The sequence below is a fragment of the Homarus americanus genome, unplaced genomic scaffold (assembly GCF_018991925.1).
Source record: "Homarus americanus isolate GMGI-L3 unplaced genomic scaffold, GMGI_Hamer_2.0 scaffold41877, whole genome shotgun sequence".
NCBI classification, from domain to species: Eukaryota; Metazoa; Arthropoda; class Malacostraca; order Decapoda; family Nephropidae; genus Homarus; species Homarus americanus.
The window spans coordinates 90,001-115,843 of record NW_024755445.1 but is presented as its reverse complement, the minus strand read 5'-3'; the positions used below and the strand labels follow the sequence as shown (position 1 = coordinate 115,843).

Here is a 25,843-nt window from a genome sequence, read left to right as displayed (position 1 = left end):
CCAGCGGAACATACACTCTCCTAAAATAGGCTGTGACGTCATCAGAGCTCAGACCCGCGGTCCCGACACAAAACTGCTTACTGATTGGCCAGCCATTACAGTCTCGTGAACACTGGAAGACGGTGAAGCCAATTAACAGTCATAAAAATATCGCTGCTGGGAGAAAGCAAACTATTTGTGTCCAAGTTAACTTTCATCTCGGATATATTCCTTCCTTAGAGCACCATGGCTCGCCTCCCCTTGCCTAGATCTGTGACAAGACTAAAAAAAATATCGTTAACATAAGTGACTCGGAAGAATCGTTAAACAACAAGTTCCTTAAAACGAAAAAAGTGAAGAAACTGAAGGCCAGTAACCTCATTTACAATTCTGAAATAAGCTCTCACCGGGAAGACTTAGGTAAGCAAAGAAAAATGGCCGTAATAAGGCGTCTTCCTGGCTGAGTTTTGTACCAGGTGGGTGGGTAATCCCCCTAGAGGGCCCTGAGGGAAGGCCACAGTCTGGAGAGAGAGAGAGAGAGAGAGAGAGAGAGAGAGAGAGAGAGAGAGAGAGAGAGAGCAGCCTACAAGGGGAAGCCAATTATATGCTAATACTTAGAGCATACCTCCCGGCCTATCTGAATAATTGAAGAATCTGAAGCTTTATAAGACTTTCAAGAGCAAATTACGTCTATAAATTTAAGAGATGGACGATCCCAACTCTCTCAAGCCTTCAGATACCACGTGTACCTCTAAGCCCGGCGTTCGTACCTTAGCGATGGTCAATATTTGCCCACCACTTGATGAAAGCCATCCGGGATATTTTTCGTCCCCACTCTACAACTAGAATTATTTTGTGACTCTTGGCCAAAGTGTCGTCTTTATGGTGAAGCTTACAAGGCAGGTTTCCTTAGCTGCCCTCCCACAGAACGGCGATAGGACTGTATATTTCTGTGAAGTATAAAGATTATTGTTGTATTTTGTGTTTGTCTGGAGTATAGATGCTTCTCTTTATGGTATGCGTTGTCTGTTGATGTCTGTGTTTAGGTTGTGTCTGTGTATGTATTGATACAAAGACAATATTTTGAAATAGAGAGGCTGAGAGAGAGAGAGAGAGAGAGAGAGAGAGAGAGAGAGAGAGAGAGAGAGAGAGATACACGATCCATAAAGTATTTATTGCTGTACCTTACTACTCTTTACATAACTATAGAATCTCTTTCATTATATACAAGTTTATATTTTATTAATGTTTGTATTTTAATGTTTGTTGTTTATATATTAATGTTGTTTTGTCATCCTCCACCCTGTGTGTGTACGTGGTCGGTTTCATACATGTGTGGATGATATATACATATAATAAACATATTTAGATGTAAACATTTGGATATATTTATCAATTTCAGCTGACATATGTGTATATGTGTGTTTGATGAATATTAGTACAGGTTTAACTGTTTTTACTAGACTTTACATATGGTTGAAGGAACGTGTGCTGTCAGGAATTTAAATGAACATGTAGAGAAAATTGAACATATAAAACATGCATACATTATAATAGGTCACAGGTGTACAAATTACCTTTACGTATGGACATGCTCTTAGAGTCGTGTACAGAGGGTAAATAAACAACATTCACTCACTAAGTCTTCACCCCTTGCGCTATTTATTCCAACAAGCATTATTTCCCCTTGTCTAGTCCAGCTCATGAAGGCTAACACAGCAGTTGGCTGTCCAGTTGATCTATTATCCTCATTTGAATAAATATTATCCATATATGACAAAAAATTTATACGCCAGTAATCTGTTTTGTCAACAAATATGATATTTACACATAATAAAGTAATATTTTATTATTAACTTAAATTCTAGCTTTAATCCAATTACGACGATTATAAAAAACATTATTATTATTATTAATATTATTATTATCATTATTATTATTATTATTATTATTATTATTATTATTATTATTATTATTATTATTATTATTGTTATTATTATTATTATTATTATTATTATTATTATTATTATTATTATTATTATTATTATTATTATTATTATTATTATTATTATTATTATTATTATTATTATTATTATTAAACACAGATTCCAATAGCATCTGAAGTGGAGAACATTCCATAACAACTAATCAATATCTAATATCCATATTGATCAGATTACTATATTAACCAAAGTTACATATCACGCCCACACACTCACACCCGTCTGCATGACAATGAAATATATATGTAGTAGTTGACCTGTTTACCACTCATAAACATTGACCAAATATAACAACTGGTTACCCGAATACTAATTATGATGATCAACATTAAAAAGTCAGACATTGATGTATGGAATTATGGTTGTTTTTATTCGTGTGTGTGTGTGTGTGTGTGTGTGGTGTGCTGTATAATGGCTATGTGTCTCTGTGTGTGTCCTGTATAATGGCTATGTGTCCCCTGTATAATAGCTGTGTCCTTGTATAATGGCTATGTGTCCCTGTATAATATTGTGTCCGTATTGCTATGTGTCCCCTGTATAATAGCTGTGTCCCCTGTATAATGGCTATGTGTCCCCTGTATAATAGCTGTGTCCCCTGTATAATGGCTATGTGTCCCCTGTATAATAGCTGTGTCCCCTGTATAATGGCTATGTGTCCCCTGTATAATAGCTGTGTCCCCTGTATAATAGCTGTGTCCCCTGTATAATGATTGTGTCCCCTGTGTAATGGCTATGTGTCGCCTGAAGCATAATCTGTATCCGTGTTCACTGGCCGTGTATCTTACAGGAGTGGCAGGACCACAACTTGATGTGGAACGAGTCGGACTATGGCGGCGTGGCGGACCTAAGGATACCCCCAAAATACCTATGGACACCTGACGTCCTCATGTACAACAGGTGAGTAACACAAGGGGTGAGAGGTGAGGGAAGGGTGAGGGGGGTGAGAGAGGGAGTGAGAGGGGTGAGGGAGGGATGAGAGGGGGAGAGGTAGGGTTGAGAGGGGGAATAGGGATGAGAGAGGTAAGGAAAGGATGAAGGTGAAGGAATACATAGAGGAGGAGGAGAGGAAGAAGAGGAAAGAGAAGAATAGAATAAAGGAAGGAAAAAGGGAAACAAGTAATGATGAATAAATAGTGACGGATAAGAGAAACTTTAATAATATGAAAAAATAAAAATATAATGATTACCTAGACTAAGAGATAAAGAGATAAACATATATTTTGTGACTTATTTAATAGACTACGATATATGATCTAACCTCCTCCAGATTTGCTATATTTTTTCTTCTAGTCACTACTAAATTTTTCGTCCATCACATATTAATCACTATTATATACTGTATAAAAAAATCATCTCTGTCAATACTAGTAAGAAAAAAAAAATAGACATATATATTAATGTATGTTGACCATCTGCCAGAATCCCTCACCTGGAAAAAAAAAACATTGATCAGGGTAATGTTTTGCTGGTAAATAAACATCGCTCTGGTAAAATAAACCCAACACCCACACTGGCATCTGAGTTACTGTACACTGAGACTCTCCCTTAACTACCTGGGACTAACTTAGATATACATAAGATGAAACAAGAAATTATTTAGCCACGGTAGAGTTCTCAGTGCAGCTTTCCTGGAGTTTAGATGTGTTCTCATTTCCTCGCTTAGGATTAAAACTTACTTTGCGAACCTTTGAGGAACCGGATTCAGGTCTTTTCTCAAGGTAGTCGTCTTATAAAATGAATATCACACTTAATGGCCTTTATGATGTGGTGGTGACTCTGCTGCCACCACCTATCCCTGTAGTGTGTGTGTGTGTGTGTGTGTGTGTGTGTGTGTGTGTGTGTGTGTGTGTGTGTGTGTGCGTGTGCCTTTTATATATAACTATACTAAAAGTAATATTAATAGTAATAGTAACCCTTGTAATAATACTGTTATTACAACTATTAATAATATTAATTGACTCTACCAACAAACTAATCCACTCGCCAAAATACACAACAGCTAATTCCTATTAAAACTCAGAAATAATCGAGGTATAAAAGCAAATCACACCTTACAACATAAACGCCCATATATAGTGAGAGGAACTGGTAGGACAGTATTAAGAAACGATATTTTATGCCGTCTTTAGCACCGAGCACTCCTGCCTGACGATCCTGAATGACATATTGTGTAGTCTAGGACGTCAAGCACTGGAGAAGCCAGGTTAAGTATTTCGGAGTATGAGGGTGAGGAGCCAGGTCAATTGTCTGGGAGTGTGAGGGTGAGGAGCCAGGTCAAGTGTCTAGTGTGGAGGGGTGAGGAGCCGGTCAAGTGTCTGGGAGGTGAGGGTGAAGAGCCAAGTCAAGTGTCTGGGAGTGTGGAGGGTGAGGAGCCAGGTCAAGTGTCTGGGAGTGTGAGGGGTGAGGAGCCAGGGTGTCTGGGAGTGTGGAGGGTGAGGAGCCAAGGCCGTCTCTGGGAGTGTGAGGGTGAGGAGCCAGGTCAAGTGTCTGGGAGTGTGAGGGTGAGGAGCCAGGTCAAGTGTCTGGGAGTGTGAGGGTGAGGAGCCAAGGTCAAGTGTCTGGGAGTGTGGAGGGGTGAGGAGCCAGGTCAAGTGTCTGGGAGTGTGAGGGTGAGGGGCCAAGGCCAAGTGTCTGGGAGTGTGAGGGTGAGGAGCCAGGTCAAGTGTCTGGGAGTGTGAGGGTGAGGGGCCAAGGTCAAGTGTCTGGGAGTGTGAGGGGTGAGGAGCCAGGTCAAGTGTCTGGGAGTGTGAGGGTGAGGGCCAAGGCCAAGTGTCTGGGAGTGTGGAGGGTGAGGAGCCAGGTCAAGTGTCTGGGAGTGTAGGGGTGAGGAGCCAGGTCAAGTGTCTGGGAGTGTGAGGGTGAGGAGCCAGGTCAAGTGTCTGGGAGTGGAGGGGTGAGGAGCCAAGGTCAAGTGTCTGGGAGTGTGAGGGGTGAGGAGCCAAGGTCATGTCTGGGAGTGTGAGGGTGAGGAGCCAGGTCAAGTGTCTGGGAGTGTGAGGGGTGAGGAGCCAGGTCAAGTGTCTGGGAGTGTGAGGGTGAGGAGCCAGGTCAAGTGTCTGGGAGTGTGAGGGGTGAGGAGCCAGGTCAAGTGTCTGGGAGTGTGAGGGTGAGGAGCCAGGTCAAGTGTCTGGGAGTGTGAGGGTGAGGAGCCAGGTCAAGTGTCTATATTGCGTTTTATTTCTTTGAACTTGGGAGGAAAGTAGTAGTAATAGCAGACCTGGTGGTGGTAGTAGTAGAAGTAGTAGTAGTAGTAGTTAAAAAAATAGTTATAAAAAGTAGTAGTAGTAGTAGTAGTAGTAGTAGTAGTAGTATGGCTAGCACTATTAACAACATTATTTAACGATGAATGGAATAGACTATGTTCATTATATTAAATACATACCGGTGTAGTTTTTTTGGTCCACATTAAGTAGTAAAAACGACAAACACTCACATAATTGTATTAACCATTACCAGTTATAATAAACGAATAAAGTCTAATTAAAAAAAACCCCACAATATTTTGGGTCTGATATATACACAAAATAATTATATTTAGGAATTACCTTTCATTGATAACTACAAATGAAGCTCCATTATAATACACAATTATATAAAAACATCAATATAGGTTTATAAATACCTATAAATATCTCGTATTTTGATCACATTAATATAAGCTCATTGTTTATAAGCTGACCAAGATCTCTGGGTTTAAGATGTGGGTAATGATTGACCTTGTGTGCTCTGGGAGGTTAGTCTGGTAGTGATGATGGTTTGTTTATACTGTATCTGTGTATGGGGTAGTATTTGTTTTATCTCTCTATCTCTGTCTCTTTCTTTTATTCTCTCTCTTTTATTTTTTTATTTCTTACTATTTAGAGGTGTGTGTGTGTGTGTGTGTGTGTGTGTGTGTGTGTGTGTGTGTGTGTGTCTCTTCTTCTTCGCCTTCTTCTTTCTCCTCGCCTTCTTCCTTCTCCTTGTCCTCTTCCTCTTCCTGTTTTTCTCCTCCTCTTCCTTCTTCTTTGTACTTAAGGAACACACCTACAATTATCTCTCCTCCGGTCAGGAGAAAAAAGAAAAAGTCACTGACATAAACTTTATATATATATATTTTTTTCTTTAAACGTCGAGGACTGGATATAAGTCATGCCAGCTCTCTCTCTCTCTCTCTCTCTCTCTCTCTCTCTCTCTCTTTCCTTCCTCAAAGAGCTTTAAGCGACCTTACCGTAACTTCTCTAGTCACCTTTGATCCAGACTCCTGAAGATAGTTTGAAAGTCATGAATTTTTTTTTTTAAACTATACATTTACCACATCACCACTACCACCACTTCTTCCTCCTTCGTTTTTCTTCTTCCTTCCTTCCTCTTCCTTCTTCTCCTTCCTACTACTCCTATCGATTTTACCTTTCCTCCCTCCCCCTCCTACTACCTTTCACCCCTCCCTCCTCCCATCACCTCCACCCTTTTCCTCCTCCCTCGTCCGTGTTACTCTCCACCTTTCCTCCTCCCTCCTCCGCCCAACCACACACCTCCACCCTGTCCTCCTCCCTCCTCCGCCCAACTAACCACCTCCACCTTCTTCCTCCCTCCCTCCTCCGCCCTACTACACCACTCCACCTCTTCCTCCCTCCCTCCTCCGCCCAATCATCACCTCCACCTCTTTCCTTCCCCTTCCTTTCCACCTCCCTCCTGCCCACTGGTTCCCTGTCAGCGGTAACTTTGAACCTTCACTAATATGCTATTCCAAGGAAATAAAACTCGAGTCAGGATAACAGGACCAGAGGGAAAGATTATCCGAGTGAGTGAATGAGTGAGTGAGTGAGGGAGGGGGGTGAGGAGGGAGGGAGGGAGGAGTGAGGGAGGGAAGGAGGAGGAGGAGGGAGGGAGGGGGTGAGTGAGGGAGGAGTGAGGAGGGAGGAGGGGAAGGAGAAGGAGGAGGGAGGGGTGAGGGAGGGAGGAGGGAAGGGAGTGAGGGAGGGAGGAGGAGTGAGGGAGGAAGGAGGAGTGAGTGAGGGAGGAAGGAGAGGAGGAGGGAGGGGGTGAGGAGGAGGAGGAGGAGTGAGGGAGGAGGAGGGAGGGGAGTGAGGGGAAGGGAGTGAGTGAGGGAGGAAGGAGGAGTGAGGAGGGAGGAAGGAGGAGGAGGAGGGAGGGAAGGGGGTGAGTGAGGGAGGAGGAGGAGGGAGGAGGGAAGGAGTGAGGAGGAGGGAGGGGGTGAGGAGGAGGAGGAGGGGAGTGAGGAGGGAGGGAGGAGGAGGGGAGGGAAGGAGTGAGTGAGTGAGGGAGGGAGGGGGTGAGTGAGGAGTGAGGAGGAGGAGGGAGGGAAGGAGGAGTGAGTGAGGGAGGGGGGGAAGTGAGTGAGGAGGGAGGGGGTGAGGAGGAGGGAGGGAAGGAGGAGGAGTGAAGGAGGGGGTGAGTGAGGGAGGAGTGGGGAGGGAGGGAGGCGGTGAGGAGGGAGGGAGAAGGGGAGGAAGGAGGAGGAGTGAGGGAGGGGGTGAGGGAGGGAGGGGGTGGAGGAGGGAGGCGGTGAGGAGGAGGAGGAGGGAGGGAAGGTGAGTGAGGAGGGAGGGAGGGAAGGGAGGAGGAGGAGGAGGAGGGAGGGAGGGAAGGAGGAGTGAGTGATGAGGAGGGAGGGGGGGTGAGTGAGGAGGGAGAGGGGGAAGGAGTGAGTGAGTGAGGGAGTGAGCGAGTGAGTGAGTGAGGAGGGAGGGAGGGAAGGAGTGAGTGAGTGAGCGAGTGAGTCTGCCGTACAGAAGGATTATGAAGGTGTGTTTTTATTCCTTCTATAAATTCACTTTTTTCTGACTCGACTTTATTCCTACTTTGTCTTGATGAGCCGAATTTTCCTTGAAATTTACAGAAATATTCAAATTACTTGATTTATTTCACCTTTTTTTTTTAATAATTTAATTTACAATCCTTCAGAAAGTTGTGACTTATAAATATTTAGTGAATATTTTTCTCTCTTTCTGTCTCTTCCTCTCGTTATATTTTCTTTCTCTCTCTGTTTTTCTCCATCTCACTCTCTTCCTCAATAGTTTTATACGGATTTTCGGACACAGACACACACACACACACACACACACACACACACACACACACACATATATATACCACCACAGTCTTATTTCTTCCCTCCTGTACCTTCCCTGTCGACTGAGAGTCATCTGTGAGGAGCTGTTCCTTGTCTGGGTGTCTCGCTGGGTCCAATTAAGCATCTCCTTGGTCCACTGTTTGTCGTGTCTTCTTATGTCTTCTGATCTCTCTTTTTCCTCACCCCTCGTTAATGATGTCTCTTATTTGTGTTCAGGATGTGTTTATCTCTGTATGTTGTTTAAGGATTCTTTATTATTTATGACTTTATTATTTATGCATTAAATGGTCATGTTAACTTATGTCTAATAATGGCAGTAGGAGAATGTTGTCATTGTTTACGTTGGTTACATTTCCAAAGGTCTCGCCATGACAACAGTTGTTCATAAAGGTTTTATTCATTAACTTCCTCAGGCTTTCAGTGTTGAATTTTCTAAGCTGACAACTTTTCATCTTGTTTGAGTCTTACTTATGATCTGCCTGTTTATATTCAACCTAATCCTCTTGCTGATTTGAGTTAATGTTTGCAATCGTAGACTTTTTTTGTGTTGGGTTTAATGCCAATAATAAAGTAGGATCAGCAGAATGTACTGTAAATGGTTTAAGTTGACCTCCTTGGTATCTGAACCAATTTCAGTCCAATTGTGGTCGTTTACAAACCTCTTACACTTCTACTGTAAATAGCTTAAGGGGAATGGTGTCATTGGGTCTTACTTCTCGGAGAATTTTACCATTTTCTCGCTGTTCATATGAAACCTTTTTGTGAAATTAACATTCTTTGTCAATAATGAAGACAAAATAACTTCTCCGGTTTCCCTGATTTCTCAAAGAATTTAGCGCGTACATTCCGAGCGTTCATTAAAAGCCTGATTCAATATTTCTTTTCTCTGCTGGATTCTGTCACAGTTCATTACATATATACAAAATAGTTTTGAGAGTCAGATGATGGTTAGACATTAAATGCCGGTATGTTGGAATATATATATTGTTCTGATGTTTATGGCCCATAGACATACTATAAACGTCTTATTTACACCACCCACACACACACACACACACACACACACACACACACACACACACAAACACACACCCACAAACACACACACACACACACACACACACACACACACACACACACACACACACACACACACACACACACACACACACACACACACACACACACAGACACACTGATTCCAAAAAGCAGTATCGGGTCAGCGAACCCCGAAAAGACCTCTCTTTAAGAGACCTGTCACTCTTATAATAAAGCTCACTGGATTGAACAGAAACACCCAGAAAATATGACATCTCCTCCCCCTCCAGGTTGCAGCTCAAAGCCCCCCCCACCCCTTCCCGCAATACCGCGACAAGCCTTCAAGTGCACCTGCTCTCAGAGACCGAATTTCTTTTCCGCCAAGTATCTGTTTTATAACCTGAAGAGACTGACCGCAAACTGACCTAAGATTGACATAAGTTTGCCCTAATATTAACTTAAGATGGACCTAAGACTGACCTAATACTGACTTGAGATTGACCTAAGATTGACCTAAGACTGACCTAATACTGACCTGAGATTGACGTAAGACTGACCGAATACTGACCCAAGACTGACGTAATACTGACCCAAGATTAACTTAATACTAACTTAAATTTTACCTAATAATGAACTAAGATTAATCTAAAACTGATTTAAGACTGACATAAGACTGATTGAAGACTGACCTAAGACTGAGACTCTCGGTAAAAGCCATTTCTATAAAACTTCTCTCAAGACTACAGTATATCTCTCCTAGGCTCCCAAGCTTTCATTTTAACCTTGAAAGACCCACCCCCCCCCCCACCACACCTCTTTCCTCCTCTTCCTCTTCCTCCTCTTCCTCTTCCTCCTCTTCCTCTTCCTCCTCTTTCTCCTCCTTCAGAGACAAGTCTTCCCTTCCGAGACGGTTTTGATGTCTCTGTCTCCGGTCTCTGGTCTCAAGTTTTCCAAGATTATCCACCTCTGAAATCAAGAGATATCTGGCAGAGGTAGGAAGGAAAAAAAACAGAAAGGGAGACAGAGACAGACAGAGAGACAGAGACAGGAAGACAGAATGAGACACACAGACAGACAGACAAACAGACCAGAATATTAAACTTACTCTCCCTTGCCCCTTACTTATGTTGTATTCATGATTTACTAATATAAATGTAAATACATCTCGGCAAGTCCAACCTCCAACTTTTGTTTTTCTGTCCCTTTTAGCCATTATTTTCGGTTTCACCTTGACTATTTTTTTTTTGCCCGCATGGTTAAGCTTTGGAGGAACCGGGAGGAGGGGGGGGGGAGGGGAAGGAAGGAGGGGGGAGGATGGAGGAGGGGAGGATGGAGGAGGGGATGTGAGGGGGAAGGATGGAGGACTGGACGATGACGTCAAGGGTTTAGTGGTTATCAGTGTGGGTGATATTTCTCAGTGTTTGTAGGTGATATTTCTCAGTGTTTGTAGGTGATATTTCTCAGTGTTTGTAGGTGATATTTCTCAGTGTATGTAGGTGATATTTCAGTGTATGTAGGTGATATTTCTCAGTGTATGTAGTGATATTTCTGTAGGTGATATTTCTCAGTGTATGTAGGTGATATTTCTCAGTGTGTAGGTGATATTTCTCAGTGTAGGTGATATTTCTCAGTGTTTGTAGGTGATATTTCTCAGTGTATGTAGGTGATATTTCTCAGTGTTTGTGAGTAGGTGATATTTCTCAGTGTATGTAGGTGATATTTCTCAGTGTATGTAGGTGATATTTCTCAGTGTATGTAGGTGATATTTCTCAGTGTTTGTAGGTGATATTTCTCAGTGTTTGTAGTTGATATTTCTCAGTGTGGGTGATATTTCTCAGTGTAGGTGATATTTCTCAGTGTTTGTAGGTGATATTTCTCAGTGTAGGTGATATTTCTCAGTGTATATAGGTGATATTTCTCAGTGTTTGTAGGTGATATTTCTCAGTGTTTGTAGGTGATATTTCTCAGTGTTTGTAGGTGATATTTCTCAGTGTTTGTAGGTGATATTTCTCAGTGTATGTAGGTGATATTTCTCAGTGTGGGTGATATTTCTCAGTGTAGGTGATATTTCTTAGTGTAGGTGATATTTCTCAGTGTAGGTAATATTTCTCAGTGTTTGTAAGCATGACATAAGAGCTCTTTCATCGCACCACTCTCATCTTCCTCTTCCTTCTTCTTCTCCTACTCCTCCTCCTCCACTTCCTCCTCCTCCTCCTCCTCCTCTTCTTCCTCCTCCTCCTCCTCCTCCTTGTGTATGTGCCCAGGTGACCCGTCCAGCCTCTGTGATCATCCGCCTCCCTCATTAACCTACCATCTAGCTACTGTACACCCACCGCCCACCACCCACCACCCACTGCCCAGCACGTAACCCATTATGGACCGTGTAGGCGTGTAAGAAGTCCCATAAACACCCTGGACCATTACCCTGTGGACCACTTCAGTTAATGGACCACGGGACATGTATTAAGGTCCTCTTAGGCTCAACTTGTGGACCACTTTGGCTTACACTGAGGGTTAGTGTGGACCTTATCTGGGTTAAACTGTAGTGTAGTTTTAAGGGGTAATATCAGGTGTTGAGAGGTGGTACGCACACACACACACACACACACACACACACACACACACACACACACACACACACACACACACACCATAAAGGTCATTATTCCCCCACTGAACCGCTAAAATGACTCTCTGGACCAAACACAACGACCATCATTACAAACTCGATGAATTATTTTTTACTAAGAGAGAGGTGGGTCTTGAGGTGGGTCTTGAGGTGGGTCTTGATGTGGTCTTTGAGGTAGTCTTGAGGTGGTCCTTGAGGTGGGTCTTGAAGTGGTCCTTGAGGTGGTCTTTGAGGTAGTCTTGATTTGGTCCTTGTGGTGGTCTTTGAGGATCGTTCTTGATGTGATCTTGAGGTATACTAAAGTGCCAGGAGGGACTTTGTAGCATATAATGAATATGACAAATTACAACCCAATACTGTATGTGTGTATGAGGACTGATATTTACACTTCACTTCTTTTGTATTTGGCTGTAAAATTATTGAATACAGTTTGTAAAAATACTTAAACTTTTTATTCTTGGTAGACAGGTAATGATATATACCAGTGCTTTTATTACTGGGACCCGTGCTGCTGCTGTGTGTGTGTGAATTAGACCTGTTTCTTTTGTTGTCAACACGTGTCGTGGGAGGGAAGGTTAGGGAGAAGGAAGGGAAGGAGGAATAGGAGGAAGGGAGGGAGGGGTAGGATGGTGGGAGGATGGAATGGAGGAGGGGTTGGAGGGAGGGAAGGAAAGATGGACTGATGGAAGGGAAATGGGAACAGGAAAGGTGAGAGGAAAAAGTGGATGGGAAGGGTGGAAGCGAGGAAGGAAGGGAGGGGTGGGATGGTGGAAGGAATGCACGAAGGGTTGTAGGAAAGGAAGATGTGGAATGGTAGGAGAATGGAAGGAAGGAAGGGAGGGAGGGAAGGAGGGAGTAAGGGGGAGGTAAGGAGGAAGGGGGCTGTGTTCCTTTTTAGCTCTAAATATAACACTAATTGTAAATACTTGGTGTTGACAGACCTATTTGAAACGATGATCTGAACTGATGGAAGTTATATAACAAAGGAAGAACACAGTTGTATGGAGTTCCACGGTCTGTTTGTCTAGGATATAGATGAGTTTTGATAGGTAGGTCTCCGCTATTCTTCCCAAGGAGAGTTTCACTTACTAAATAAAGTTTTTCTCTTTATCAATACTTTGATCCTACATTACTTTGTTTATCGCCAAAGTTTTCTCCCAGACTAACGTGGGTGTTGTTCCTTCTCTACCTACCAGCGCGGACGAGGGGTTCTCCAGCACGTATCCCACTAATGTGTTGGTGGACAGCAAGGGCATCTGCACCCATATCCCCCCTGGCATCTTCCTCTCCACCTGCCGCATCGACATCACCTGGTACCCCTTCGACGACCAGAAGTGCAACATGAAGTTCGGCTCCTGGACTTACGACTCCGCTAAGGTCTGTTTCTCATCAAATTTCTAACACTTAGAGAAAAACTAGACGATGCCAGTAATAAACTCACATATATGTACCGTATATACGAATTAACCCTCAGAGGACGATGGTTTATGATTTAACTCATTTTACTATAATCCTCAAGGGACTAAAGCATCGCTATCAAAGGGCTCAAACACGTTTCCAAAAGTAAAAAAAAAATAAAAAAAATATTAATAATTTACATATTCTCTTGACAATTTTTTACTGCTATACGACTCCCACAAAAACACAAAACACGAAATAAAAGTTATATTTTTCAGGCATAAGTTTATTCGTGAAAGAGATGATATGATAAACTAATTCACGTAACTCAAGGAAATGAAAAATAATTACGAGAGAGAAGCAGGGAAAAAAAACCACATGTAAATATTAAGAGCATGTAAGAGTCTCCATGAGCCCAGAATTATACTTATATCTGTGAGCAAGATCTTAAAACTGTATTGAAATCCTCGAGAGAAATATGTCACAGATAGATAGATAGATAGATAGATAGATAGATAGATAGATAGAGAAGAAATCTTAAAAGAATCGTACTCGAACTTCAAGGCATAACTGAAGAGCTCTGAGACTAATTGAGCAACTGAGTCCTAATTATAAAAGAAGAACACCGAGGCAACGATAATTTTAATCACACACACACACACACACACACACACACACACACACACACACACACACACACACAAACACTGGTTAGAAAAGCAATATATTTAATGTTTATGGGAGCGTAAATATGAAACATGAATAATGAATGTGGTGGCGTCATACAACCTCCTGTAATAACATGACACATTAACATTAGGTAAAAGTGAATTTAACCTGAGCTGAGAGACTTTCCTTGTTAACATTAGTGTGTGGTTTGGGAGAGAACTGTTGATGACGAGTGATATAAAACCCGAACCTAACATAACATAACATAACATAATATAACATAACATAACATAACATAACATAACATAACATAACATAACATAACATAACATAACATAATATAATATAATATAACATAACATAACATAACATAACATAACATACCATAACATAATATAATATAACATAACATAACATAACATAACATAACATAACATAACACAGCATAACATAACATAACATAATATAATATAACATAACATAACATAACATAACATAACATAATATAATATAATATAACATAACATAACATAACATAACATAACATAACATAACATAACATAACATAACATAATATAACATAACATAACATAATATAATATAACATAACATAACATAACATAACATAACATAGCATAACATAACATAACATAATATAATATAACATAACATAACATAACATAACATAACATAACATACATAAATATAACATAAATATAACATAACATAACAAAATATAATATAACATAAATATAACATAAATATATAACATAATATAACATAACATACTATAAATATACAAAATATAACATAACATAACATAACATAAATATAACATAACATAACATATAAATATACATAACATAACATAACATAACATAACATAAATATAACATATACCATAACATAACATAACATAATATAACATAACATAACATAATATAAACATAACATAACATAACATAACATAAATATAAATATATATAATATAACATAAATATAACATAAATATAAATATAACATAACATATATAACATATATAATATAACATAACATAATATAACATAAATATAACATAAATATAACATAATATAATATACCATAACATAACATAACATAACATAAATATAAATATACAACATATAAATATAACATAAATATAATATAATATACCATAACATAAATATATACAATATAAATATAACATAAATATAAATATAATATAAATATAACATAATGAGTAAATATACGAAAATATAAATATAACATAAATATAAATATAACATAAATATAATATAATATAAATATAATATAACATAAATATAAATATAACATAACATAAATATGTAATATAACATAAATATAAAAATAATATACTATAACATAATATAACATAAATATAACATAATATAAATATAACATAAATATAATATAAGTTTACAATATAATATACCATAACATAACATAACATAAATATAAATTATAACATAACATAACATAACATAACATATAATATAATATAACATAACATAACATAAATATAACATAACATAACATAACATAACATAACATAATATAATATACCATAACATAACATAACATAACATAACATAACATAACATAATATAATATACCATAACATAACATAACATAACATAACATAACATAACATAACATAATATAACATAACATAACATAACATAACATAACATAACATAACATAACATAACATAACATAACATAATATAATATAACATAACATAATATAACATAACATAACATAACATAACATAACATAACATAACATAACATAACATAACATAATATAACATAACATAACATAACATAACATAACATAACATAATATAACATAACATAACATTGTGTAATATAACTTAAGAATTTAGGTTAGGTTAGATTACATTAGGAAGGTTAGGTTAGGTAAGGTTAGGTTATTGTTCCCGTGTACTGATGTCCTCCACCGTTCTGTTTAAACAATAGTTACGTAAATATGAGAGAAACTTAACGTTAATTCATATACGATAATATATTTAATACCTTATAGCTGGTCCCTTGTTACAAAGTGTTTACTGTGTGTGTGATGCAGAAACACATTCATCACAACTAGAGTTTGTCATGCAGGCAAGGAAATCTCAGAGTGGATCCCATGAGACAGTAAAAGACAAAACAAGTAATGATATTCAGACTTAGTTTGTAATATTTTCATCCACAGGAATATTCCTATATGAATATCTGGATGAGTCCAAATAGACACTAAGAAAATAAACATGTTAATATTATCGACCGAGTTGAATTATCCGTAACACACACAACTGGTATAGAGATCATGCAGTGTTTCCTTATCAGTTCACGTCCTGACATCTATAGGGACTCGTTTTAGGTACATGAGAGAGATGGACGAGCCAGTATCGTGTGTGTGAGTGTGTGTGTGTGTGTGCGCCATTAACACGGTTATGGAAGTTGTCAGCGCTTTGACTACTGATTGGCTCACACCGATCAAATACACACGTTAAGGGCCAATTTCAACACTATGTTGAGCCCAATCTGATGATTTTGTTTATGGTCAAGGCTGCGTGAGTCGTCAATACAACATGAATAACCTGGATACGAGTGTTGGCAGGAGTATTACCGAGGCCTGGTGTCTGTCTGTCTGTCTGTCTATCTATCTATCTATCTATCTATCTATCTATCTATAACTGGATAACAAACAGAGATAACTAAGTGCTCTATAATGGTCGAAATATATCTAAAATAATAAACAAATCAACCAAATGAAATATAAAGACGAGTCACACGGATGTACCTCAGTTTACAAGCTCACGGACACATAAATCGCTCTGATGGGAATAAACACAATCAGAGACAATCAGACGAGCGGTCAGAGAAACAGACAGACAGAAAGACGGGTTGTTGGGACAGGTGACAAGCTGACAACCCGAAATGACAGATATTGCCGCCATAAAACGAGTGATAGAGTTTTAATTTGTATGGAAATATTGTTCAAGAGCTCACTTTGACACGGGTATAATACTGAGTTTTAATGTATGGACAAAACACCTAATAAACACACACACACACACACACACACACACACACACACACACACACACACACACACACACAGGGGCAATCAGGCACACATAGTCTATACAAACCCACACACGACAAAATCCCTTCTCCCTCCTTTGCAGCTAGTGTGGTGGTGGTGGTGGTAGTGATGGTGATAGTGGTGGTGGTGGTAGTGATGGTGATAGTGGTGGTGGTTATGGATGTAGTGATGGTGGTACATGGTGACGGTGTCAGTCAAGCTCGTGTGTGTTGAGATTTCGGGTTTTAGAGCTTTAGCAAAATACAGGTAGGGGGAGAGGAGAGGGAGAGGGGGTGGGGGGGATGAGGGAGTGAGTGAGGGAGGGAGGAAGGGAAGGAGTAAAAATAATCAAACAAATATAACTGGAGGTTTAGGTGACCCGGGACTTGTAGGAGTGGCAGGGAGTGGCAGGGAGTGGCAGGGAGTGGCAGGGAGTCGTTGTTGTCTACTCCCGCCTTCAAGTTATAGAATAGTAAAGGAAGTAAAGCAAAGAGAAAAAACAAAAAAAAAACAATAAAAATAAAAAAGTAACTCCCTGAAATTGATAGATATTTTAACTGATATAAAAATAAATGAGAAAATAACGATTAAAAATGTGTAGGATATATTACGAAGTTTTCATGTAATTGAATTGGATTTAGTGCATAAGGCAGTGTGTTATGGACCATTGTCGTCTACCTTCAACTTTTATAAATAGAAATTAATACAAAATGTCATAAAAAAAAGGATCTTTAAACCCCTTTTTGTCTGTAGACCCAATGGATTAAAAAGAGCATTTAAATGATTAATAAGATTTACAGTAAATATTGTAAATGAAAACGACAAAATAAACAGCCACAGTATCAGACAACAGGGTAATTAGTCAGTAGTTAGGGTGTATCATAACAACATATAGATTAATGTTAATAATTGAGTCTAAATAAAGTGATAACTGTACTGTGTTGACGCGGTATTAAATAAAGGTGTTCTTCTACTACGTTGTAATTAATAGTGAAGTAAATTTTAGGAGTTCATATTGTTATTATAATAGTGTGTGTGTGTGTGTGTGTGTGTGTGTGTGTGTGTGTGTGTGTGTGTGTGTAAAGAGGACATAAATAATCTGTACTGGTGGTAATATACATATATATTATCTCTCTCTCTCTCTCTCTCTCTCTCTCTCTCTCTCTCTCTCTCACTCAACCCTCCCTCCTCCCTTCAACAGAAAACGATGACTCTAGCAATACGTCTTCATTGGTAAGGTCAACTAATGTATAAACAATAGGCCGGTAGAGTGTTCCGTCTGATATAGCCTAGAGAGAGGCCACGATCACCCGCCTCACGGCACTGTGTTTGTCTCCTCTGTGTACTCACCTCCTGGACAGTTTTCATTCAGTATTGGTCGTCTTGATGAATTTCTCGTCCGATTGTGAATGTTGGATGGTAATGTTGCGTCGAGCGAGATACTGAGTGAATGTTATATTAATATTCACATCCTAACCTAACCTAACATAACCTAACCTAACCTAACCTAACATAACCTAACCTAACCTAACCTAACCTAACCTAACCTAACCTAACCTAACCTAACCTAACCTAACCTAACCTAACCTAACCTAATCTATCCTACTCTAACCTAACCTGAGCTGACTTAATCTAATCTAACCTAACGTAACTTAACCTTAACCTATCATATAAACAATGACGTCTTATGGTGCACTATGGGGGGTGTTTTCTAATCTTGTGGGATCCATTTTTAGCTCTCGTTCATCCACTAAACAATGAATACGACCTTTGGGATAGAGAGGGGATGGGTGGGGTTACGGGGGATAGAGGTGGGGGTACAAGGGATAGAGGAGAGGTGGGGGTACAAGGGATATAAGAGGAGAATTGGGGTACAAGGATAGAGCAGAAGGGTGGGGAACAGGGATAGAGGGGGTGGTACAAGGGATGAGGGGTGGGGTACAAGGGGATGAGAGAGGGTGGGGTGCAAGGATGAGGAGAGTGGGGTTACTAAGAGATAGAGAGGGGGTGGGGTGCAAGGATAGAGAGGGTTGGAGGTACAAGGATGGGGGTGGGGTGAGGGATAGGAGAGGGGTGGCGGTACAGGGATGAGAGGGGGTTGGGTACAAAGGATGTAGAGGGTGTGGGGTACAAGGGATGGGGGTAGGGATACAAGGGATAGAGGAGGGTGGTACAGGGATAGAGGGGTTGAGTACACAGGATAGAGGTGGGGTACAAGGGATAGAGAGGTTGAGTACAAGGATAGAGGGTGGGGTACAAGGGATAGAGGAGAGGGTGGGGTACAGGGATAGAGGAGGGGTGGCGGTACAAGGGATAGAGGAGAGGTTGGAGTGCACACAGGATAGAGGAGAGTCAGGGTCAAGGGATAGAGGGAGAGTTGGGGAATTTTAATGGGTGGGGGAGGATGGGATACAAGGGATAGAGAGGAGGTGGGGTACTGGTGATATCCCCTCCCACCCAAAAAAAAAATCTTCATCCTAAAACAAGGAATAACAGACGAATTAAAAAATAAAAATAATGAAATAAAAATCAAGCGACAACGAACTCAAAAGATAAAAACAATTCCAGCCTCTCAAAAGTCACTGAAGAAAATCGAAATGCAGAGAGTTTTCCGGGTCACTAGAAATTTCGGTCATAATTTGAGAATATATTTAAAGGCTCATTTATCTTTGGGAATTATATTAAGTCTCTGTGTCCGACGATGTAGTTTATGAGGGAGGGAGGTGTATCTGCTCATAGTCTTCTCTCTCTCTCTCTCTCTCTCTCTCTCTCTCTCTCTCTCCCTGATGAACGACCCGCCACACCACGACCTCCAACTTCCTCGTTTAGTGTAACGTGAATCAGTGTGGTAAAAACAAGGTCCAGGATGGTGTATATAGTATGTGTGATTTTACCAACTAAGAGATGTTGTTTTTTTTCCCGTTAGATCATATAAATGTAAATATTGTTCTCTTTATATCGCCTATATTTCTTTGAATGTTAATTAAGGACCTTTAACCTACATGTTAACTGATAAAAATGCTAATTAATCCTTCCTTCTATGTATGTTTATTTAAGAAGCTAAGATGGAAAGGTTTAATTCGGTGTATTTAAGAGTTAACATTATCTTCTCAAGGATTGTTTATGTAGACACTGGATGGGTGAGGTTAGGTTAGGTTAGGACCACAACAAGTGATCTGTTAGTAAGTTCCGGGTAGTCAGATTTAATTTACGATTGGATCCAGTTGTTCAATCTTTGTTTTTATTCTTTTGTTCAGTGATATGAGTGAAGGTTGAGGTAGTGAGAGTATTTTGGGGTCTATAGTGTAATAATAATAATAATAATAATAATAATAATAATAATAATAATAATAATAATAATAATAATAATAATAATAATAATAATAAACGGTGTATTAATAGAGTTGCAGCCGGTGGCTGAAAATATACAGACTTACATTTGATTTACACATAATGATATAATATGCATTGAATACATTTACAGGGCTGTACAGTACATAAATCAGTTGTTTATTATTTTAACAATAGCTGGGATGGTGCTATTCTTATATCTATCGGTGCGGGCTCTTATGGGCTGAATTTTGTTGAAGTGGCGGACTGCGCGAGGTTCGTGGGAGGCTGCAGGTGGCAGGAGGTGGCGATGGCGAGGGTGGTGCAGTAGTCCACGGCCAAACCTTTCCAGTGCTTGGTGGTGGAGGTCACTGAGGGATGGCATTTCCAGGGTGGAGAGAGCGTTGATGTAGCCGGAATATTCTGCGCCGAGCATGATTCTGCAGGCCCTTTTCTGTACCTTCTCTAGCTGGCGTTGTTGGGTGGAGTTGAGAGAAGACGACCAGGCTGGTGACGCATACGTTAGTTTGGGGAGAATAAAGGCGTTGTATATAGTCCTCAGCTCTGGTGTGGGTGTCCCAAGTGACCTAAGTCGTCGTAGCATGTAGAGACGGTACGAGGCTGCCTTGACTGTGTTATTTACATGGGCCTTCCAGTCAAGTTTGTTGTCTATACTAACACCCAGGAGTTTGGCAGACTGCACCAGCTGTGTGTGTAATAATAATAATCCCTTGTTGTGTACACAAAATAATCACCTCACTACCACATGCTTAAAAATACTCCATACAAAAATCAGTTTTTAGTTCTTGTGAGGCTCTTTGGGGACAATACAGGAACCTTCTGTGGCTCGTCACTCACTCAGAGACTTTCTTTATGACCCAGCTGCATGTACGTGTTATCAGGGACACGCGGAGACTGTGTAAGATATCTGGAACTATTCTCAGGGGAACTCAAGTGACTAAGTTCAGTTTTACGACCGAACTGCTATCTATAAAGTCACATCGCAAGCAACGATCTCTCTCTCTCTCTCTCTCTCTCTCTCTCTCTCTCTCTCTCTCTCTCTCTCTCTCCTTCCCTTTATTTACTTATTTCTTTGTCCAGCTCTGTTTTTTCATCTCTTTTTAAGTTTTGTCATAACTAAACATAGTATAGACACTTGGACACGTTCCTCGTATGACTCTAATAATGTGTCGTCAAGCAGCACACAATGACGAATTACATAGAGGCACTAACTCACAACTCTGCCTAGTATCACATAACACACCCTCATCTCACCCTCGCCCCACACCCTCATCTACACCCCGACTCACACCTCATCTACACCCTGCCTCCCTCATCACACCCCTCGCCCCACCCTCATCTCCCCCTCCCACACCCTCATCTACCCTCGACTCACCTCGCATCTGCACCTCGCCTCACACCCCTCTACACCCTCGCCCCACCTCCTCATCTACACACCCCCACAACCCTCTCTACACCCTCGACTCACATCTACCTCGCCTTACACCCCCATCTACCTCACACCCTCATCTACACCCTCGCCCCACACCCCCATCTACACCCTCGCCTCACATCCCCATCTACACCCTCTCACACCCCCCCACCCTCATCTACACCCTCGCCTCCACCCTCATCCTCATCGCCTCCACACCCCTCGACTCACACCCCTCATCTACACCCTCGCCTCCACACCCCCCCCATTTACCCCACACCCCCATCTACACCCTCGCCCCACCCTCACACTACACCCCCTCGCCTCACATCTACACACCCCTCACACCCCTCATCTACACCCTCGACTCACACCCCTCATCTACACCCTCGCGCCTCCCCCCCATCTACACCCTACACCCCCTCTCACACCCCATCTACACCCCATTCATCTACACCCGCCTCACACCCCATCTACACCCCCGCCTCACACCCCCATCGCCTCCACACCCCATTCTTACATCCACCCCCCTCGCCATCCACCCACCTCGCCCCACCCCATCCACACCCCCGCCCCACACCTCACCCCACCACACCCTCATCTACACCCCCTGCCCACACCCCATCTGAGCCTCACCCCCATCCACACCTCGCCCCCACACTCATCTACACCCCTCGCCTCACACCCCCATCTACACCCTCGCCTCACACCTTCATCTACACCCTCGCCCCCACACCCATCTACACCCTGCCTCACACCCCCATCTACACCTCCCTCGCCTCACACCCTCATCTACACCCCCTAGCCTCACACCCCTCATACCCCACACCTCCTCGCCCCACACCCCACTTCCACACCCCGCCCCACACCCCCACCCACACCCTGCCCACACCTCACTCCACAACCTCACCCCCACACCCCTCATCTACACCCTGCCTCACACCCCCATCTCCACACCCCCTGCCCCGCCACACCTCATCCACACCCTCGCCCCGCCCCCCATCTACCCCCTGCCCCCACACTCATCTCACCCTCGCCTCACACCCCCATCTGTGCCCTCACACCCCCATCTACACCTCGCCCACACCCCCATCTACACCCTCGCTCACACACCCCCATCTACACACCGCCCCCACACCCCTCATCTCCTCCACACCCCGCCTCACACTCATTCCACACCCTGTCACACCCCCATCTACACCCCGCCTCACACCCTCATCTACACCTTCTAGACTCATATCTACACCCTGCCTCTCACACCTCATCTACACCCCCTCATGCCCCACACCCCATCTACACCCTCGCCCCACACCCCATCTACACCCCTCGCCTCACACTCTCATCTACACCCCCTCATCTCGGCCACCCTCATCTACACCCCCGCCCCCACACCCCATCTACACCCCCCGCCCCACAACCTCACACCCCCGCCTCTGGGCCCCACACTACCCACACCCTGCCCCAACCCCCATCTACACCCCGCCTCACACCTTCATCTACACCCGCTCACACCCCCATCTACACTGCCTCACACTCCCCCATCTACACCCCCTGCCTCACACCCCCATCTATAATCGCCTCACACCTCATCTATACCCTGCCTCAAGAGCCTCACACTCTCATCTTACACTCTGGAACTCGCCCCACACCCTCATAATGGGAGTGATGGGTGGGGTTCTGTATGGTGTGGCGGGTTTAGATAGAGATAGAGAATGTTGGATGAGACGGGTATTGAAAAGGAAGGTGGCTGAGTGTAAGGTTTAGTGAAGGAAGGTGTTAATTGGGTTAGGTGAAAGGGGTGGTTGAGAATGAGTTTAGAGGTGAAAGGAAAGGTGGCTGAGAAGGTTTAGAGGGAATTGAAAGGAAAGGTGGCTGTGGGTTTAGTGAAAAGGTGGCTTGAGGGTTTAGAGAGGAAAGGGAAGGTACGAGTGGGTTTAGACGCCAGGAAGGTGGCTTGGGAGTGGGCGTATAGAGGGCACGAGTAACGCCTGTATTATTAAACAACATCTTCCTTGAAGAGGAATCGTCGTTTCCAGCCTGAGTTTAAATAAATGAATCCTGAGGGACACAGTATAGTACTTAACGGGGGTGTGTGGCGGTAAGATTAACTAATTCCAATATTATAAATTAATTTTTATTGGAATTAGTTAATTCCTCCACACCACCCCTGTTATTAATACTACAGTGTGACTGAAAAACTCGAGCATGTATTAAGGTTCGAGGTTAGGGTATATAGAGGTTTACTATTACTACTACTACTACTACTACTACTACTACCACACCTACCACCACCACCACTACCACATCCATTACCACTACCACACCAAGACTACACCCACTATCTTCACAACCACCACCACCACCACCACCACCACCACCACCACCACCACCACAGTCCCGTGATAATAGCCCCCCTAATGGCACTCAATTACTGCGGGCAAGATATCGTGATGACGGTAGTGATGCCTGACATCTGGTGTGTGTGTGTGTGTGTGTGTGTGTGTGTTTGTGTGTGTGTGTGTGTGTAAGTAAAGTATACAACCAAAACCTACACCATCAGGAACACCTCTACCAATAATACATATACTTTATACAGTATTGGTGATATTGTGGTGTAAATATTGCCAAGGCATCGTGAAGTAGATTAACCCCGGAACCTTGACCAAGTTAACCCAAATTACCCCAAGTTAACCGAGTTGTGGTGAAGAACGTGTGCCTCTGGTAGAGTCGCGAGGACAAACTTAAGTCGACAGTTAATTGGGAAGATCAGAGGGATTAGTGTAGGATGATTAAACCAATGAGAGACCTAATCTATGCAGCCAATGGGTAGGTGTAGTCCCCCTTCACCCCACCTTGAAGGATAGGTGTAAGTTGTATCAATCGTCTGTGCTGTTTACTTCTGTGGTTGTGGTCGGGCTCGAAACCCTAAGCTAGGATTCGCTAGTATTCGAACCGGGATTCGGAACTATGCTGAACCTTACCTAACTTAACCTAACCCAACCGAATCTATATCATATCAAAGACGACGTACAATTTTACCGTTTGAACATCCAATCTCCTCTCCCTCCCCTCCCCTCCCCTCCCCTCCCCTCCCCTCCTCCCTCCCTCCCTCCCTCCCTCCCCTCCCTCCCCTCCCCTCCCCTCCCTCCCCTCCTCCCGCAAAACATGAACACCTGGGGTTTTAAAGAACGTTGGGGAGAACACCAGGTAAAGCTCGACTAATTCTTCTACCGTCTTCACCCTTGTCCAAAATTCTTAGTTCAACACTCTCTAGCGTTTCCAAGACACCGCCTCCGAGCTCCAAATCTGCTTACATCTTTTCCATCTCCTCGCTTCCATCTTTATCTTTCGTCGCCTCTCTCTCTCTTTCATTCCATCCAGGGTTTATTTTGCTTTTTTTCTACTGTATTCTGTTTTTATTATTTATTTTTGTTATCACCATCTCTCGTTTTCTTCTCTGTTTCGTTTTTTTCCGTGTTTTTTTTCTCTCTCTCTCATCTCCTCTCTATTTAGTTTCTCTCTATCATCGTTATTCTTTATTTTATTTTATCTTTGTCGCATTCCTTCAGTTGTTTGTTACTCACTTCTTCTTTATTCTGTTTTTCGCTTTTCTGTTCTTTCTTCGTGTTTTGTCTTTTCGTTTATTCTATGGCTTGTTTTATTATCTTCTGTTATGTTATTTACTTTATTTACTTCTTCTCTTCCATAATCATTCTTTCATCACGTTTCTCTCCTTCTTTCTTTCCTATTACTTATGTTGTTTCTTTCATTTATGTTCTATTCATTTCTTCACTTCCTTCTTATCCACTTATTGCATTTATCCATTGTCTCATTCCTTCTGTGGTGTTTGCTGTTATTATCCCTTATACGCTATTCCCTTATTCGCTTCGATCCTCCATCCTTTTCCTTCCTACTTTGTTTTATTCCTATTATCAGTTATTCATATTATTTCATTTGTTCTTTCCTCTTCAAATCACTTGAGACTTATACGGCATCTATTCTTTTATCGTGTCGTTTCTCATTTCCTTTATTTTTATTAAGAATTTTCCCTATTCCTTCTTCCACTGTAGATTAACCTCCTTTATACTCTCTCTCTCTCTCTCTCTCTCTCTCTCTCTCTCTCTCTCTCTCTCTCTCTCTCTCTCTCTCTCTCTGTCCTTAATCATTATTCTTCTTCCTCTCT

At 41.8% G+C, this 25,843-nt stretch overlaps 1 protein-coding gene across 1 annotated transcript in view; it reads left to right on the top strand.

Moving 5' to 3' along the window:
- Positions 1-25,843, top strand: part of LOC121856529 (neuronal acetylcholine receptor subunit alpha-7-like) — an 84,585-nt gene that overhangs the window by 10,048 nt on the left and 48,694 nt on the right. Inside the window, exons 4-5 of the mRNA XM_042352125.1 lie at positions 2,770-2,879; positions 12,919-13,099. Coding sequence (XP_042208059.1) covers positions 2,770-2,879; positions 12,919-13,099 — 291 coding nt within the window. The remainder of the gene's footprint in view (positions 1-2,769; positions 2,880-12,918; positions 13,100-25,843) is intronic.